The sequence below is a fragment of the Falco naumanni genome, chromosome 1 (assembly GCF_017639655.2).
Source record: "Falco naumanni isolate bFalNau1 chromosome 1, bFalNau1.pat, whole genome shotgun sequence".
Taxonomy (NCBI): Eukaryota; Metazoa; Chordata; class Aves; order Falconiformes; family Falconidae; genus Falco; species Falco naumanni.
Window position 1 is genome coordinate 126862170 of NC_054054.1, and position 15565 is coordinate 126877734.

The window sequence follows — 15565 nt, forward strand, 5'->3', positions numbered from 1 at the left end:
AATGCCGGGGCAACCTCGCAGCAGTTGGTGCCTGTGAGGATGCCACCAGTGGAGCCACTGTCAGAGGGACCCAGCAGGCACAGATCCATAAGCAGCTGCCTTGTAGCTCTGGGCACAAGACACAGCTGACACCAACATGAGTTTGGGCTGTCCAAGTGTCTCCCTCCAGCCAGGGGACCCTGTTACACCCTGCCCCTTGGACAGCCCTGCCAAAAGGGTGGGCTTTAGATAACCTGGGACTGGCTGCCACCATTCAGGGGCGGGCTTGGCTCCCATACCTCCCCTGCCTGCCCTGGCACTGCCCTGCTGTGGGGACTGGCCCTGCCTGGGGGAAGGAGGGGGCCTGTTGATGCAGTGTCTGGGCCGCAGTTGGGTGGGAGGACCCACGGTGCAGAGAGCTGGCAGGGACAGGCCCTCCCAAGAGCCCAGCCAGGCTGCCCCCCCACCCCCTGTTTACAGTGTCCAGCACCTCTGTGAGCTGAGTGAGGAGTGCATACAAGGCTGGACACGTGTTTTCATTTAGCCCAGAAAATGACTCACGCTGGCGCTGTGCTGCAAGTGGACACGCTCATCTCTGCAGGGCAGCCCTACCCCGGCCACAGACCTGTCCCCAGCACCACGGGCAGAGCTGGCCTCAGCCCGTGCATGTGGCCTCGGGGGCCATGCAGCACCTGCCCCAGGGTGCCCCCCCAGCCTGTGCTGGGTGCCGGCTGGCCATGGGCCACTTTGGCCACTTTGCCTTTGCCTGCACTCCACTTGGCACAGGCATTCATGGCCTTGCTCACCCTCCTGGCCCGGGGCTGGTGACTCCACAGCACCTGTCTTGGCCCCACAGCTGTCCTGGTGGCTGTCACTGCTCTGTGGCCCCTTCTTGTTCCCTGGACTCAGCCAGGCAGGGAGCTCTGCACTCCACTGGGAAGCGGGGCCTTCCTGTACCATGTCCCTCTGCACCCCCAGAGCATTCCACCAGCTGCCCTGCCAGCCCATGCTGGCCCTTTTCCTAATGATCTGGCTTGACCCCATCTTCCCCCTCCTCATGCAGGCAGGATGTCAGGGGCCTGTGAGGCTGTCAGGGCCTGGGGCAGCGGTGCAGTGTGGGCAACAGGACCGCAGCCCCTGCCTCGCCACAAACAGGACTGGGCTGAAGCATCCCTAGGCCTCCCAACCCTTGGCCCTGTGGTGCCCTTGGAGCAGCACGAGTGACCAGCAATACCAGGACACGAGGCAGCAACCGGCACCTTGGGCAGCCAGGCCAGCAGGACTCCTGGTGGCTGCTGCTGAAGCATCTGCAGCATGCCCCGCAGCAGAGTTGGGGACCTGGAGCCTCATCACCAGGTTTCGCCCACCATGCCAGCACTGTGGATGCAGTCCCCTCCCACAGCTTCCCTGCAGGCTCTAGTGGGGCTTGGACTAGCTTCAGCCGCCCACATTTCTGCTGTTTCTTCGCATCCTAGAGGGCAAGCAGCTCTGGCACCTCCCTCAAACATGAGTAGCCGTGGCAGGGCAGCTCTGTGGTGAGAGGCTGGCTCAGGAGCAGATTTTGTGGCCGTGGTGGTGGCTGCCCCTGCCAACACATGCCTGTAGCACCCAGCTCAGCTGTGCTCAGAAGCCATGTCCCTGCCCAGAGGCAGAGCTGGGCTCACTGCTGCTTCGCTGGGACAAGGGCACCGCTGGAGGAACGAAGTACGCTTGTGCAGCCGGCTGGCCTGGGCACGGGAGTACTGGCACAGAGACCAACAGCGCCCCAGTGCCCTCCACAGTGATGCAGTGTGCTGGTTTGGGCTGGGATAGAGTTAATTTTTTCCATAGTAGCTGGTATGGGGCTGTGTTTTGGATTTGTGCTGAAACCAGCGTTGATAACACAGGGATGTTTTCCCTATTACAGAGCCACGCTTACACAGCACCAAGGCCTTTTCTGCTCCTCACCCCACCCCACAGCGAGCGGGCTGAGGGGCACAAGGAGCTGGGGGGCGGGACACAGCTGACCCCAACTGACTCGAGGGATATTCCAGACCATGACACCATGCTCCGCATATAGGGCCAGGGGAAGAAGGAAAGGGGGGGACATTGGGCGTGATGGCATTTGTCTTCCAAAGTCCCCGTCATGCGTGATGGAGCCCGGCTGGCCTGGTGATGGCTGAGCACCTGCCTTCTGAGGGAAGCAGTGAAGGAATTCCTTGTTTAGCTTTGCTTGTGCGCACGACTTTACCTATTAAACTGTTTTTATCTCGACGCAGGAGTTTTCCCCCCGGGAGGGCGAGAGCGAGTGGCAGCATGGGCCGGGTGCCGGCCGGGTCCTACCGCGCCGCGCAGCCAGGGCGGGGGCGGGGAGGGGGTTTCGGGGGACGCGCTGCGGGTCGAGGGGGAGAGGCCCCCGTCCGGCGCGCACATCGCGGCGGCGCAGGACCGGCGGGCGAGCGCGGCCATAGCCGGCCGGGCCACGGGCACGGAGCGGCAGTGGGCGAGGGGCACGAGTAGCGGAATGAGCCGAGCTGGCGGAGCCGGCGAGGTGAGGAGGTGCCTGGGAACGGCCACGCTCGCAGCCCTCCCCTGCAACCGCCGCTCCGCTGGGCGCGGGCCGGCCGCCAGCTCTGGCAGCCGGGCTCCGGGGCCGGCCCCGGCGCCTTCCCCCGCCGCTGTCCGGTTCGGCCCGCTGCCGCCAGGCCCCGCCCGGGCCAAGGGGCGGCGGGTCCCGAGGCGGCAGGGCGGGGGCGGCCGGGACGCGCCGGGGATCGGCTGGGGCGGGGGGGGCGCCCGGTGCCCGCGGCGGGGGCCGGGCCGGGGGGGCCGAGGCGGCACAGAGCCGCATCCTGCGGAGGGGCGGGAGCAGCGCAGGCCCCGCGTCTTGCAGAGGAGGAGCAGCAAATCCCCGGAGCACGTTAAAAAGCGAGGCTGAGCGGCAGCCGGGGAAGGAAGAAAACACCTCCATAGAAGGCAGCGGAGGAGCGGCCACAGCAGCGTCCACAACGCCGCGCAGGGGCCGCGGCTGCCGGAGCCAAACTTTCCGGCGGCGGCTCGGCCGGGCCCGGCGGTGGATGCGGCTTTCTCGGCCGGGTCGCTGAGCCTGCAGCCCCGCCGCAAGATGCCCGCCGCGCTGCCCAGCCTGCTGGCCTGGCTGGCGGTGCTGCTGCTCGGCAGGGCCCGCCCGGCCGACGCCTGCAGCTGCTCGCCCATCCACCCGCAACAGGCCTTCTGCAACGCGGACGTAGGTGAGCGCCGCCCGCCGCCCCCGCGCTTTGTCCCCGGCAGCGGCCCCGCCGCCCCGGCCCGGCCCGCGCCAACTTCCCGGCGGGGGGAAGGGGCGGAAAGTTGGCGCGGAGCGGCCGGCCCGGGCGGGTGGGGAGCGGGCAGAGCCGCCCCGGCCCCCAGCACCTGCCCGCGGTCCCGCGCCCTGCGGGCTGCCCGGCCCGGGGGTGTGGCGGCGGAGGCGCGGCCGCTCCGTCCGCCCGGGCTGTGGCCGGCCCTCCCGGCGCCTCTCGCCGGCTCGGGGGGACCCTCGGGGCCGCGCCCGGCGTCGCTCCCGGGGCGATGCGAGGAGCCGCCGGAGCCGCGGCTCTACCCCCGCCGCCGGGCCGGGGTCCGGCTCCCCGCCGCGCAGCCCCGGTGCCGCGGGTGCGCCCGGCCTCTTCCAACTTTGCTTAAACCGCGGTGGGACGTGGCGGCCCCGGGGGCGGCCAGGGCCCTGCGAGCGCGGCTGCCTCTCGCACGACACCGGCCCCGAGCGCCGGGCCAGCCCCGCCAGCCCCCAGCCCCACCGGGCCAGCTGCGGCAGGCTCGGTCACCTCCTGTCTGTTCCTTATTTCCAGGCATTTCCTCTCCCCTGTCCCACTTTGTTCGGCTTGGATGCTGCTGAAAGGGAGGGGTTGGCAGCGCCGGGATCTGGATTCCTCTTTCTATGAATAATGCCCTTATTAAATTTTAACATATTATACAAACAGACCAGGCCCATTTCCTGACGCTCTCCTTTGTGGGGCCTTTCCCAGGCTCAGCTGGAGAGGTAACATTCCCAAACACTTAAGCAGCCCCAATCTCTGGACGGCCCTGCCCTGTCCCCAGCTCCTGAGACAGGATGCTTCTGATGGATTCCCAGGCTCCCCTCATCCCTTCCAGACCTCGCTCCCGGCGTTTCTTCTCAGTGAGGGCAACTCCCGCAGCATCTGGCAGCTGCCCCATGGCCCCGGCTCTGCCTGGCCTTGCTGCTCAGCGCAGCACACCACGAGGGGTGTTGCGGACAGGGAGGTCTTTAGACAAAATGGAGCACTGAATTTTGGAGCTTTGCTCAAGCCGGTGCCCCTGGACCGCAGGATCCCCCGTGCCTACTCTGGGAGTGGGACTGTGGCTTCCCATCACGCTCTTGTCAGGATCAGCTTTCCTGGGCACTTGTGACTCAGTCCCGGGGTGCTGGCTCAGCTGTGACTCAGCTGCTGAGTCACTGTCTGTCTTGGTGGCTGCAGCTGTCTGAGCTGTCCCCTGAGAGGGCACAGCATGGCCAGGCGGTGGTCCCTGCGGGTAGGGCTGTCCTCGGCAGGTGCTGGTCCTGTGGGTGCCTGGAGCCTGTCCTGCCAAGGCAGCTTCCCACTGTGCTGTGCTTCCCACAGTGTTGGCACCTTCTGGCTCCCAGCCCGAGTCCCTTGTGCGGCTCATGTGGATCAGTCTTGCCTTGTGGGAGCACAGCTGGGGACAGTGCTGGGCTCTGGGGAGCAGGGCTCATCCTGGGATGAGCTGCCCAGCCTTCTCTTCCCATGCAGCATGGGTCTGTCTCATGCAGCCTGTGATCCCTGGTTGTCTTGCTTCTCGTCTTCCCCCCAGATGCTCTCTGGAGCTGGAAGGCTCCTTGGCCACCTCCCTCTCTACGGTCATGCAGAGCCCAGGGAGAGCCTGGGACACCAGGTGCTGCCGGGTCCTTCCCCAGCTGCTGCAGATGAAGCAGCCTGTGTCCAGGCTGTGCCCTTGGTGGAGACGTGGTGGTGGCTGATGTGCTGTGGTGCTGGGCACACCCAGGGCAGCTGATGAGCCCCAAAGCTTGTGCTCAGCCCTTTGGAGGGGAAAGCTGGATGAGCGCAATGCAGGGCCCTGGCCCTGTGGGGCTGGGGTCCCCGCTTTGTAGCATGGAGAGTGCCTGCCACATCCATCTGTACATCCCCACAGCCTCTCCGCCCTTCTAGCACCCTTCAGCTGGCTCTCCCTAGGAGCTGGGCTGGAGCACTCAGAGCCCAGGGCTGCATTTCCAGGCAGCGCAGGGGGAGCAGATGCAACTTTGCTTTGGGCATGAGGTGCCCTTGGGGCTGGGGGCCATGGAGGGGCTGGGAGTCGTGTCACCAGAGCCAGTAACTTGGAACAAGTGACCTGGCCTGTCTGTGCTTGTGCTTCCTGGACCATAGGATGGGCAGAAGTTTGCTGCAGGGCCCAAGGGCTCAGGGCTTCTCCATCTGCCATTCCTCACTGGGGTTGTGCCTAGGCAGCAGAGGCTGGCAGCTGTGTTCTGCCTGCCTGGGGGGTTGCTCTGCTGGGGCTGCTCAGCAGTAGGAGATGCTCGTCTGTCAGGTGGGGATATGGCTGGGCTAGGGGCCACAGCAGGAGACCCTGCCTTGTGCTTGGTGTCCTCTGGAGCAGCATGTGGATGTGGGGGATGAGGGAGGTGATGCTCAGCCCTTCTGGGCACGGCCATGGCTTTGGCCTTGTATGGCACTGAGGGCTCCAGGAGGGGTCAATGGGTCGGTGCAGGGGCTTGCTGTGGCACATGGGATGGGGGCACCTTGGATGCGGCCCCTGGCAGCCTTGTGCCGATCCCATGTGTCCCAGCGCATGGTTCCTTGGGATGGGGAGCAGGGACCATGGAGGCAGGGGAGGAACAGCGGGAGCTGCTGGCGGGGACCAGGCAGAGAAGAGGGTTTGGAGAGAGAGGTGGGAGCAGCCCCCGCTGAGGGCTGCTGGCGGAAGCCCGGCTGGCCCTGGCAAGCCCCGCTGGGGCAGAGGAGCTGCCGTGCTGTGGTGGTCGGAGCCCCTTTGCCATGCTGTGGGCGCGGAGGGCCGTGGGCTGACTGCTGGTGCTGCTGCTGATTGGGCCCCGTCCTGTTCCCGTCAGAGGGCTGGGATGACGCACGCGGCCATGGCAGCACTTAACCCGTGGCTCCCGCACAGGCCGGCGGGTGAGTGGGGCCTGGTGCCTCCCACCTCCCCGTGGGCACCGCCGTGCTCCAGGGGAGCCCCCATGGCCTCCTGCTGCCTCTCCGCTGTGGGGCTGCCGTGCTCAGCTCCACATTCCCCCAGCCTCCACACCCCCCGAAGCACCCTGCCACTGCCGGGGCGGGGGCGCCCTCTCCGCTGCCCCTGCCGGGGTGCGAGCAAGCACCTGGGGGCTGGTTGTTGCCTGCGTGCCAGGGTGCAGGAGTCCCTCACGGGGGTGTTTTGCTGGATCCCTGGCTCTGCCAGCCTCAAGCAGAGTTGGAGTGACCCCAAGGCTGCCCCTGCTGTGGGGATGGGTGCCCAGGCTGGTGGTGCTGGGTGGGCAGTGGGCAGTGCTGGCACTGGCAGCTGGCCCCTTTGCTCAGCCGGCTGCCAGCAGCCCCAGAGAAGGGAGCTTTGTTCCCTGGCCATTCAGCCCAGCAGCGGCCCCCACGCTCTGCGGGCACCAGCGCTTCCTGGGCAGCTGCAGGCGGGTGCTGGTGGGGCCATACAGTGGGGTTTGGGGTGGGATGGTGGAGGAAGGGGCAGCCGTTTGGCATGTCTCTGGCCGGGAGGGGAGTCCCAGAGCAGAGGCTCCTTGTGCTGCCCCTCAGCCCGTGGGGCACACGCAGGCAGGCACAGCGCTTTCCAGCAGCTCCCTCAAGCTGGGTTGGGCAAAGGCAGGACCTACCTTGGCTGCAGCTTCTCTTCTTGGCAGGTCTCATCAAGGCAGGTCACCACTTCCAAACCGCCTTTTCTTCTTCCCCAGAGAGGACCTGGGGCTGCAGCATCTCCCTGCCAGCTGCCCATGGTGGCTCCTGCTGCGATGGTAACTGTCTGCAGCAGGAGCCTCACTTAGCAGTATGAAACACACAGGGTGCAGCCCCTGAGCTGGGGCAGCCGTGTGGCAGGGGCCGGAGATGACAGCATCCCACTGGCTGGCAAGCACAGAGGGACATCCCAGTGGGTTTGTGGCACTGGGTGACTCTCTTTGCCCCCAGCTTTGCTCCTGGAGCTGCACTGCAGCCCCAGTCTGTCCCAGCTGGCTGTGTGCTTGTCGCACAGCCAGAGGGAGTGGTACAGGGTCAGCTGGGCCCCAGCACAGGGCCCTTCCTTGTGGCACTGTTGCCCACTGCAGTGTGGGGACCACTCTACTGTGGGATGCCCAGGACTCCCCGGCCGCTCTGCCCCGGCCAGCCCTGGCTGGTCAGGGTGGGAGGTCACCAGCTCCCCATGGACCCCCACCTATCTGCAGCTGGGGGCAGACAACCCTCTCCCTGCTTACCCTTGTGCCTGTTCCTGGATCCTGCCTTGGGCAGGAGGATGAGGCAGCAGGGAGCAGTGCTGGAAGGTGGCTGTGGGCCATGCCAGGGCAGCTGCAGCCAGCTGGGGGGTTATCGAAAGCTCTTGGAACAGCCCCCAGCCCTGAGTCCCCCAGGGTGGCAGGCACAAGGGCAGCCCCGCTCAGCGGGCACGGACTAGGGGGCTCTGAAGGCCCCAGCTGTGAGTGCAGCCCTTGTCATGCATCAGCCTCTGTGCGGAGTTAAAAGGCGAACGCTGGCGTTTCTCCCAGTGCAGAGGCAGGAAGAGGCCAGCCGGCAGCCTCGGCGTGGGGGCGAGCGCTCCTGCCCTGCCAGGGTGGTGGGACCGACCCCTATGGCAGAGGGCCGCGAGAGACCTCGCTGCCTTGCCAGGGTCTGCCCTCAGAGGGCTCCAGGGTCCTCATTACAGGGTGGCCATGGCCTGCAGCCCAGGGGGCCAGCACGGGGGCTGTCACTGGTGGGGCTCCCACAGTGCATCTTGTGCATCCCACAGCTTGTCCTGCCCTGGGAAGGAGCGTTCCCAGCATTGTCCTGGTCAGACTCAGTTGTCCAGTGCTGGTGGTGTGCTGTGCCAGCCGTGTGCCTTGGGAGAGCCTCAGCTCAGCTTCGCAGAGGGTGTGGGCTCCTGCTGCTGATGGCTCTCCAGGCTGGTGGCAGGAGTGGTGGCATTTGGGGAGGGCTGAGTGCCGGCCTCTGAGTACCTGGGGCCTTCCTCCATCCCTCAGCCCTGCCTCCTCATCCCAGGCAGGGCTCTCAGCTGGGCTCTCCTCTGGGGCTCTCCTCCACAATCCCTGCAGCTTGCCCTCCTCACTGCTCTGGTTCCTGGCTGGCACAGAGCAGCTTGGCTGCGCTGCTGGGGTCTTGGCGGGGAAAGCGCAGCGCAGCCATCCCCTCCACAAAGCCGCACTGTTCAGAACAAATCCGCCTAGAATTGGGCTGCATTTTTGTCAAGTGATTCATCAGCACGTGAATGGAAAAGGCTGGAGCCCCTGAACCAGTAACCGTTCCCTGCGCTTGGAGCCACTGCACCGGAGTCGGGTGCGCGCTCTCCAGCTTGGTTGCACCCAAGTTACACCGCAGATGTGCGCAGAGCAGCGAAGGGCCTGGCATGTGGGGGCACGCAGCAGCTGGGTCGGGGGGCGAGGGGTGGCCTGTGCCAGCGGTGACCCAGGCATGCTGCTGGCAGAGGAGCAGGCGCTGGCAGCGGGCAGGGACTGAGTCTGCACGTGGCAAGCTGAGCTCCTGCAGCCTGGGTTGGGGACTGGGATGGGGGGCTGTGCCGAGGGACTTGCCCTGCTGCCTACTGCAGGCCAGGAGGCTGGGGCTTCCTGCATGGCCAAGATGCTGCATGTGCTGCCAGTGTGCCAGGGCAGCCTGGCCCTTCCCCAGGGAAGGGGAGCAGGGCTGGGAAAGCCCTCGGTGCAGCCCTGGTACTGGTATGCGTTGCATCCCTCTGGCCTGCACCGAGTGAGTGCCCACATTGACCAGGGGTGTCTGTTTTTGAAAGTCTCTTCCCTGGCCCCTGGTCCTGCTGGTGGCCACCCTCCCTTTTCCAGAGTAAACTCAGCTGGCCCTTACCAGTGCCCATGTGGGGCTGTGCCCCCCTGACCTTCAGCTTAAATAGCCCATCCACATGCCCCCACGCCCCATTAGTATTTATAGAGCGTGGTCAGATTCCTTCTCCTTGCTGTGCCAAATGAAAGAAGGCAAGCTCATCTGTGCTGGGCTGGTGAGCCCTGCGTGTCCCCAGCTGCTCCCACCCCAGCACCTTTCGGGGGGGACACAAGCTAGATCTCCAGCTTGGCTGTTGCTTGCTCTTCTGCCACCCTGGCCAAAGCATGGACCCCATCCCGTACCCTGCAGCATGCACGGGGCTGGCAGGTCCCCCGAGAGATGGGGATCTGGCCTCCCCGTGGGATGGCAGTACCCCCAGCAGAGTGGAGAGCCCTGTGAGCCCCTGCCCTGCAGCCAGGCCCCCTCCTCAGCTCCAGCTGTGAGGGTGCTGAGCAGGAGCTGCAGCTTTGGGGATGCCACTGCCCCCTGTGCCATCAGCGTCCCCGGTGCTGCCTGGGGCCAGCCGGGAGCTCCCGTTCTCACGCTGATGGAGAGAACCAGGCAGGGCTGGGAGCCACAGCTCTCAGCACCGCAGCCCTGGCCTTGCATGCCTGTGTCGCTGCGTTCATCACAGGCAGCTGTAACCTGCGCAGCGCAGCACTGAACCAGCTGCCGTGTCCCGAGCCGGTGAGTAAGGGTGAGCTGGCTGCCTGCTTCCTGCCTGCCCTGCCCACCCCGAGTGCCCTGCAGGGCACTGCCACGTGCAGAGCACTCACATGCTCGTTCATGTATCCCCAGGCTGTGCTGGCAGCTCACCACAGGGACCCTTCCACCGCAGAGCTGTCCCCAGGCTCCAGGGTGCTGTGACCTCAATGATCCTGGGGCACCCGACCTTGTCTCTTGGCACCAAGCACTGGAACTGCCCCAGGGCTGTGCAGAACCGGGAGGGCTTTTGCCTGTGGCTGGGCTGCTCCAGGGTGCTGGCTGGGGAACTTGCTGCCTCTCCTCGCCGGGCTGTGTTTTTTCACTGCCCAGCCCTCGGTGTCCCCAGGTTATTTTTTCTGGCAGCAGGGGCAGGGGTCGACACCCTGCAGCGCCCATCCCCGAGAGGATGCGATGTTTGCACCTGCATGGTGTGAGGCTCCATGTGGCGGTAGCTGAGGTCTGGCGGGGAGCCAGCAGCCAGAGCATTGCCCCGTGGCAGCTGGGACCCTTCCCTGGTGGGACAGGGACCCCATGCTTCAGCTGTGGGGTGTGAAGGCAGCCTGGTCCAGGGACACCCACTCCCCTGGCATGGTGGTGCAGAGGGGCTGGCAGGGGTCTCGGGGCGTGCCAGGGACCCCAGCATGAGCTGCCTGTGCAGGCACTTGGTGAGCATCGCTGGTGCCCGTGCTGGCCGTGGCAGGCAGCCAGGGGGATGCAGCTCCCACCTTCCTCTGCACCCGAAGGTGACCCTCCAAATAGCTCCCCCATGCCCTTTCCCCCTCCAGCCCTGCCAGGCCACACAGGCATTTGGCTGGGGCCCTCGTCAGAAACTGGTTTAATTAATGACAGTGGGACAAATACCGTGGTGCTCCCAGGACGCTGCTGCCAGGTTTTAGCTGACTCAGTGCCATCTGGGTGACAGGCACGAGCCCAGGCAGGGCCAGCCTGCACCCACAACGCTGACAGGAGCTGGGCAGAGACCAAGCCAGTGCTGGCCAAGTGCAACTGGTCCAGCACAGCTGGCAGTGGTGGGGCTGGGTGACCCTGGGGTGACCTTTCCTTATTGGCCACCGTGAGGGTGCTGCTGCCGTTCCTGTCCTGCACATGTCAGAGCCCTGTCCCTTCGGGGACAGCGTGTGACAACCAGCTCTGCGGGCAGCTGGATGTCTGTGGGGAGGACACTGGGGCTGGCTGCGGGTAGCCAGCCCCATGGAGGGTGGGACTCCCTGTGGGATGGGGAGGCTAAGTGGGACTGTCCAGCCAGGGCAGCACTGTGTGGTGCAGGCAACACCTCCAGTCCTTGGCCACCCCTGCTGACCTTGACACCCCTCCATTGCAGTGATCCGAGCAAAGGCTGTCTCTGCGAAAGAGGTGGATTCGGGGAATGATATATACGGGAATCCAATCAAACGAATCCAGTATGAAATCAAGCAGATCAAGGTAATGGGGCACTTTCAGGGCAGGAGACTGGGAGGGACGGGGCAGCCTCTGTACTGGCCACTCACCCCTGCTCCTTCTCGCCAGATGTTTAAGGGCCCTGACAAGGACATAGAGTTCATCTACACGGCTCCGTCCACTGCTGTGTGTGGCCGGCTGCTGGACACCGGCGGGAAGAAGGAGTATCTCATTGCAGGTGGGTGGCTGTGACAGAGGGCTCTTGGGGGTTTTTGGTGGCACTGATGGCCCTGCTGCCTCATGTGCTTCCCAAGATGCCTGTGACATGTGTGCCCACGTGTGTGTGTTGTATCCTGTCCTGCTTCCACCACCAGCCTTCCATGGACCCCCCCAGCTGTGGCAGAGGTGGCTGTGGGACAAGCCTTTGTTCCCTGGGGTCCACCAGGGACAGTATATGGCAAGAGTGGCTGGTTTGCAGTGGCCTCCAGCCCCCCAGGCTGGGCTGAGACCCGGGCACCCCAAACCAAAGTCGGGTGCCGGGGCGCCTGGAGGGGACCCTCTGATCGGTCTCTCTGGCCTCTCCCCAGGCAAGTCAGAGGGCAATGGCAAGATGCACATCACGCTCTGTGACTTGGTCTCCACCTGGGACTCACTGAGCCCGACCCAGAAGAAGAGCCTAAACCAGCGGTACCAGATGGGCTGCGAGTGCAAGGTGAGCAGCCGGGCTGCCCCAGAGCATGGGCTGCGCCCCACTCCCCACACCAATGGGGTCTGCAGCCCTGAGGCAGGCACGGGCTCTGCGGTGAGATGCTTTTCCCTGTCCTTCAAGGATGATACTGTGCAGGGGGCACAGCATGCAGCTAGGGATATGGGAAGGATGGCTGAGCCTCTGGCGCTCTCTGGCTGGGAACCGACCAGCCCTGGGACCCACACCCAGGGGCTCCCTCAGTCCCCCTGCATCAGTGTTACGTCCCTGTGCCCTGCAGGGAAAGGGTAGCCTGGCATCCCTGGTCCAGAGCTGGGGGGGTGGATGAAGCAGGGCTGTGGAGAATCACCAGTCACAGCTGCCCCATGCTGCTTCCTCCCACCCCAAGGAGCGACCCTCGGGTCTCTGACGGTCTCTGTTATGTGCAGATCTCACGCTGCCTCTCCATCCCCTGCTTCGTCTCTTCCTCGGATGAGTGTCTCTGGACAGACTGGGCAATGGAGAAGAACAATGTGGATGGGCGGCAGGCAAAGCACTACGCTTGCATCAAGAGGAGCGATGGCTCATGCGCCTGGTACCGTGGCATGGCCCCCCCCAAGCAAGAGTTTCTTGACATCGAGGACCCCTAAGCCAAATGAGCGCATTCCAGTAGCCAGTAGAAAAAACCTGCAAGATGTTAGACTGGTCCACGCTGATATCAATTCCTGGAGACAGCATGAAAATCCACTTGGCTGCGGGGCTCCCCATGCTGTGGTGGCTGCCACACGTGTGCAGAGGGCAGAAATGGGGACCTGCTCTGTCACAGGCACCCAGCAGCCCGTGGCCATGCTGGGTGCTCCTGCTCTTGTGGCAGGGCTGAGCAGGGTGTGAGGGGACCCCCCTGCTGGGGCCATGTCCCTGCCTAGCCACACTCAGCCCCAGCACCCTGGCAGCTGTGAAAGAATTGAACCCTCGTGAGTGGCGGGAGCTGCCCCATCTGCGTAGCAGGTCTACCAGTGACCCTGCCACGGGGTAGCCGCCCCAGCAGCTCTTGTCAGGCAGCCCTCCCCACTGCAGCATCCCTGGCCACCCTCCAGCACTGGGGACCCTGCTGTCCCCCTCCCCACCCACCACCCGTCCCTCCTTTTGGGGGTGCAGGAAGGGTACAGCCTTCCAGGCAGGGGCTCTGGGGGGCTTTACCATGTGGCAGAGCCCCCAGCTGTGTGCGAGGGGCTATGGGTCTTTTGCAGGGCTGGATGGCTCCTGTGCAGGTGCCTTGTCCCAAGAAGCTGGAGGGACATGTTAGCATGGCTGGGGTGGCCCCCCTGCATGCACCTGGGCACTGCAGCCCCTTTCTCCACACGCTCCTCTCCCCATGGGGACACGGAGGCAAGTGCTGGGGTTTACCATCTTCCCCAGCATCACAGAGGGGTCCGTTCCCACCACAACCTGCTGCACGGGCAGAGAGCTGCTGCTGGACCCTTCTGCTGGACAGCCTTAGACCCACCAGCCCTTGCAGGCAGGCAGGCAGGAGGGCTTGGCAGGGCACCGAGGCAGGAGCTCCAACTACACGGGTGCAGGGTGTTTGTCATCACCTCATACAGCTGTTGGCTGAGCTGCACTGCGGCCTTCGGCACCACTGCAGCATTGTGGCCGGTTGAGCTCCCTTCTCTGCGGTGGCGAGGACAGAGCCCGGCACCCAGCTGGGTGCAGGCAGCACCGCGGCTGCAGGAAAACCCGTTCCCTCCGGTGAACCCTCCCACACACCTCGGGCCCCGCTTTCTCTGAGCCATTCCCACGTTGTTGCAGCGGCGCTGGTGCGTGCTACGGAGCTGCCCAGCTGCGACGCGGGTGGCACTGTCTCGTGTGCCCGCTGGCCCTTACCGCAGTTGCGTGAGCGTGCTGGGAACAATCCCTGCAGCCCTGCTCTGGGGGCTTTTTCATGCTGTGCATCCCTGTAAGGTTTAAGATGTCGTACTGGACCAGTCTGGGCAATTTCAACATATTAAAGAGAAAAATTAAAAAGAAAGAAACCCCCCCCACCCAACCTCTAATCAATCCCATATACGACTCCCGTTCGCTTACTGTATGGTTATATCAAATGTGCCATTTACTCCTGTCTCTGCTGGTAGTCTATCTTTGAGTTTAATATTTCCACTTGTTTTGCCACCGGCTGTGTGGTCCCTGTGCTGTAATTTCCGTCTCTCCTCGTCAGGCGCTGGAGTCGCACCGGTTTCGTGCGGGGTGTCTGTACCGGCAGCTGCCAGACGGGGCCGGCGGGGGGCGGGGGCGGGGGCCGCTCTCCGGCTCGGCCGGGCCCCTCACCAGCCGACGAGAGGAGGGGTCCCCGCTGGGCGCTGCTAACCCGGGGCTGGCGCGGGGAGCAGCGGCGGCAAGACCGCGTCCGGCCCCCGCGGGCAGCCCCGGCGGGGCGGGGCCAGAGCGGGCGGGGCGGTTACCCAGGGACGGAGCCACAGGCGACTGGGCCGAACCCATTGTACGTCACAGGCTTTAGAACGCGACCCGTGGCGTTGCTAAGGTCGCGCAGGTGCCACTGCCCGTCACTCCGCTACAGGACTCTGAACTGGGCGGACGCGTGTGGCGGTGTTAGTGAGCGAGAGGCTGTGCTGCCCGTGCGCGCGTTGCCAGTGGCAGCGGTCAGTGCCCTTCAGGGGGAGTGGTGAGTGCCCTCACTGGGAGTGGTCCCTGCCCTCAGCGGGGCTTGTCACTGTCCTCATTGGGGGTGGTCACAACCCTCATTGGGAGTGGTTACTGCCCTCAGTAGGACTCGTCACTGCCCTCATTGGGAGTGGTTACTGCCCTCACTGGGAGTGGTCGCTGCCCTCACTGGGAGTGATCGCTGCCCTCACTGGGAGTGATCGCTGCCCTCATTGGGGGTGGTCACTGCCCTCACTGGGAGTGGTCGCTGCCCTCACTGGGAGTGATCGCTGCCCTCACTGGGAGTGATCGCTGCCCTCATTGGGAGTGGTTACTGCCCTCACTGGGAGTGGTTACTGCCCTCACTGGGAGTGGTTACTGCCCTCACTGGGAGTGGTCGCTGCCCTCACTGGGAGTGATCGCTGCCCTCACTGGGAGTGATCGCTGCCCTCATTGGGGGTGGTCGCTGCCCTCACTGGGAGTGATCGCTGCCCTCACTGGGAGTGGTCGCTGCCCTCACTGGGAGTGATCGCTGCCCTCACTGGGAGTGATCGCTGCCCTCACTGGGAGTGGTCGCTGCCCTCACTGGGAGTGATCGCTGCCCTCATTGGGAGTGGTCGCTGCCCTCATTGGGAGTGATCGCTGCCCTCACTGGGAGTGATCGCTGCCCTCACTGGGAGTGATCGCTGCCCTCACTGGGAGTGATCACTGCCCTCATTGGGGGTGGTCACTGCCCTCACTGGGAGTGATCGCTGCCCTCACTGGGAGTGATCGCTGCCCTCATTGGGAGTGGTTACTGCCCTCACTGGGAGTGGTTACTGCCCTCACTGGGAGTGGTCGCTGCCCTCACTGGGAGTGATCGCTGCCCTCACTGGGAGTGATCGCTGCCCCCAGTAGGCGTGCCCTGAAGAGCGGTCAGTGCAGGTGCCCTCAGGGGGAGCAGGCAGTGCCCCCAGTGTGATCAGCGGGAGCGGGCAGCCCCCGGTGCAGCCTAGCGCCCCGCTATGGCGCCCCTGGCGGGAGAGGGCGGGCACAGCGGGCCGGCGCTGAGCCCGCCCCCCGCTGAGCCCACCCCTGCGGT

The 15565-nt window shown here is 65.0% G+C and overlaps 1 protein-coding gene across 1 annotated transcript; it reads left to right on the forward strand.

Annotated features, from left to right (window-relative positions):
* Nucleotides 1–2836: 2836 nt before the first annotated feature.
* Nucleotides 2837–13995, forward strand: TIMP2 (TIMP metallopeptidase inhibitor 2). Its single transcript, XM_040582227.1, has 5 exons — nt 2837–3209; nt 11086–11186; nt 11271–11379; nt 11729–11853; nt 12276–13995. The coding sequence occupies exons 1-5, from the start codon at nt 3083–3085 to the stop codon at nt 12474–12476; spliced, it is 663 nt and encodes a 220-aa protein (XP_040438161.1). The 5' UTR covers nt 2837–3082; the 3' UTR covers nt 12477–13995.
* Nucleotides 13996–15565: the final 1570 nt, after the last annotated feature.

Excerpts from the sequence above, each read along its gene's own strand:
- TIMP2 (XM_040582227.1), top strand. The coding sequence starts at position 3,083 with ATGCCCGCCGCGCTGCCCAGCCTGCTGGCCTGGCTGGCGGTGCTGCTG. Across the intron at positions 3,210-11,085 it reads CTTCTGCAACGCGGACGTAG|TGATCCGAGCAAAGGCTGTC; the intron begins GTGAGCGCCGCC and ends CCTCCATTGCAG. Across the intron at positions 11,854-12,275 it reads AGATGGGCTGCGAGTGCAAG|ATCTCACGCTGCCTCTCCAT; the intron begins GTGAGCAGCCGG and ends TGTTATGTGCAG.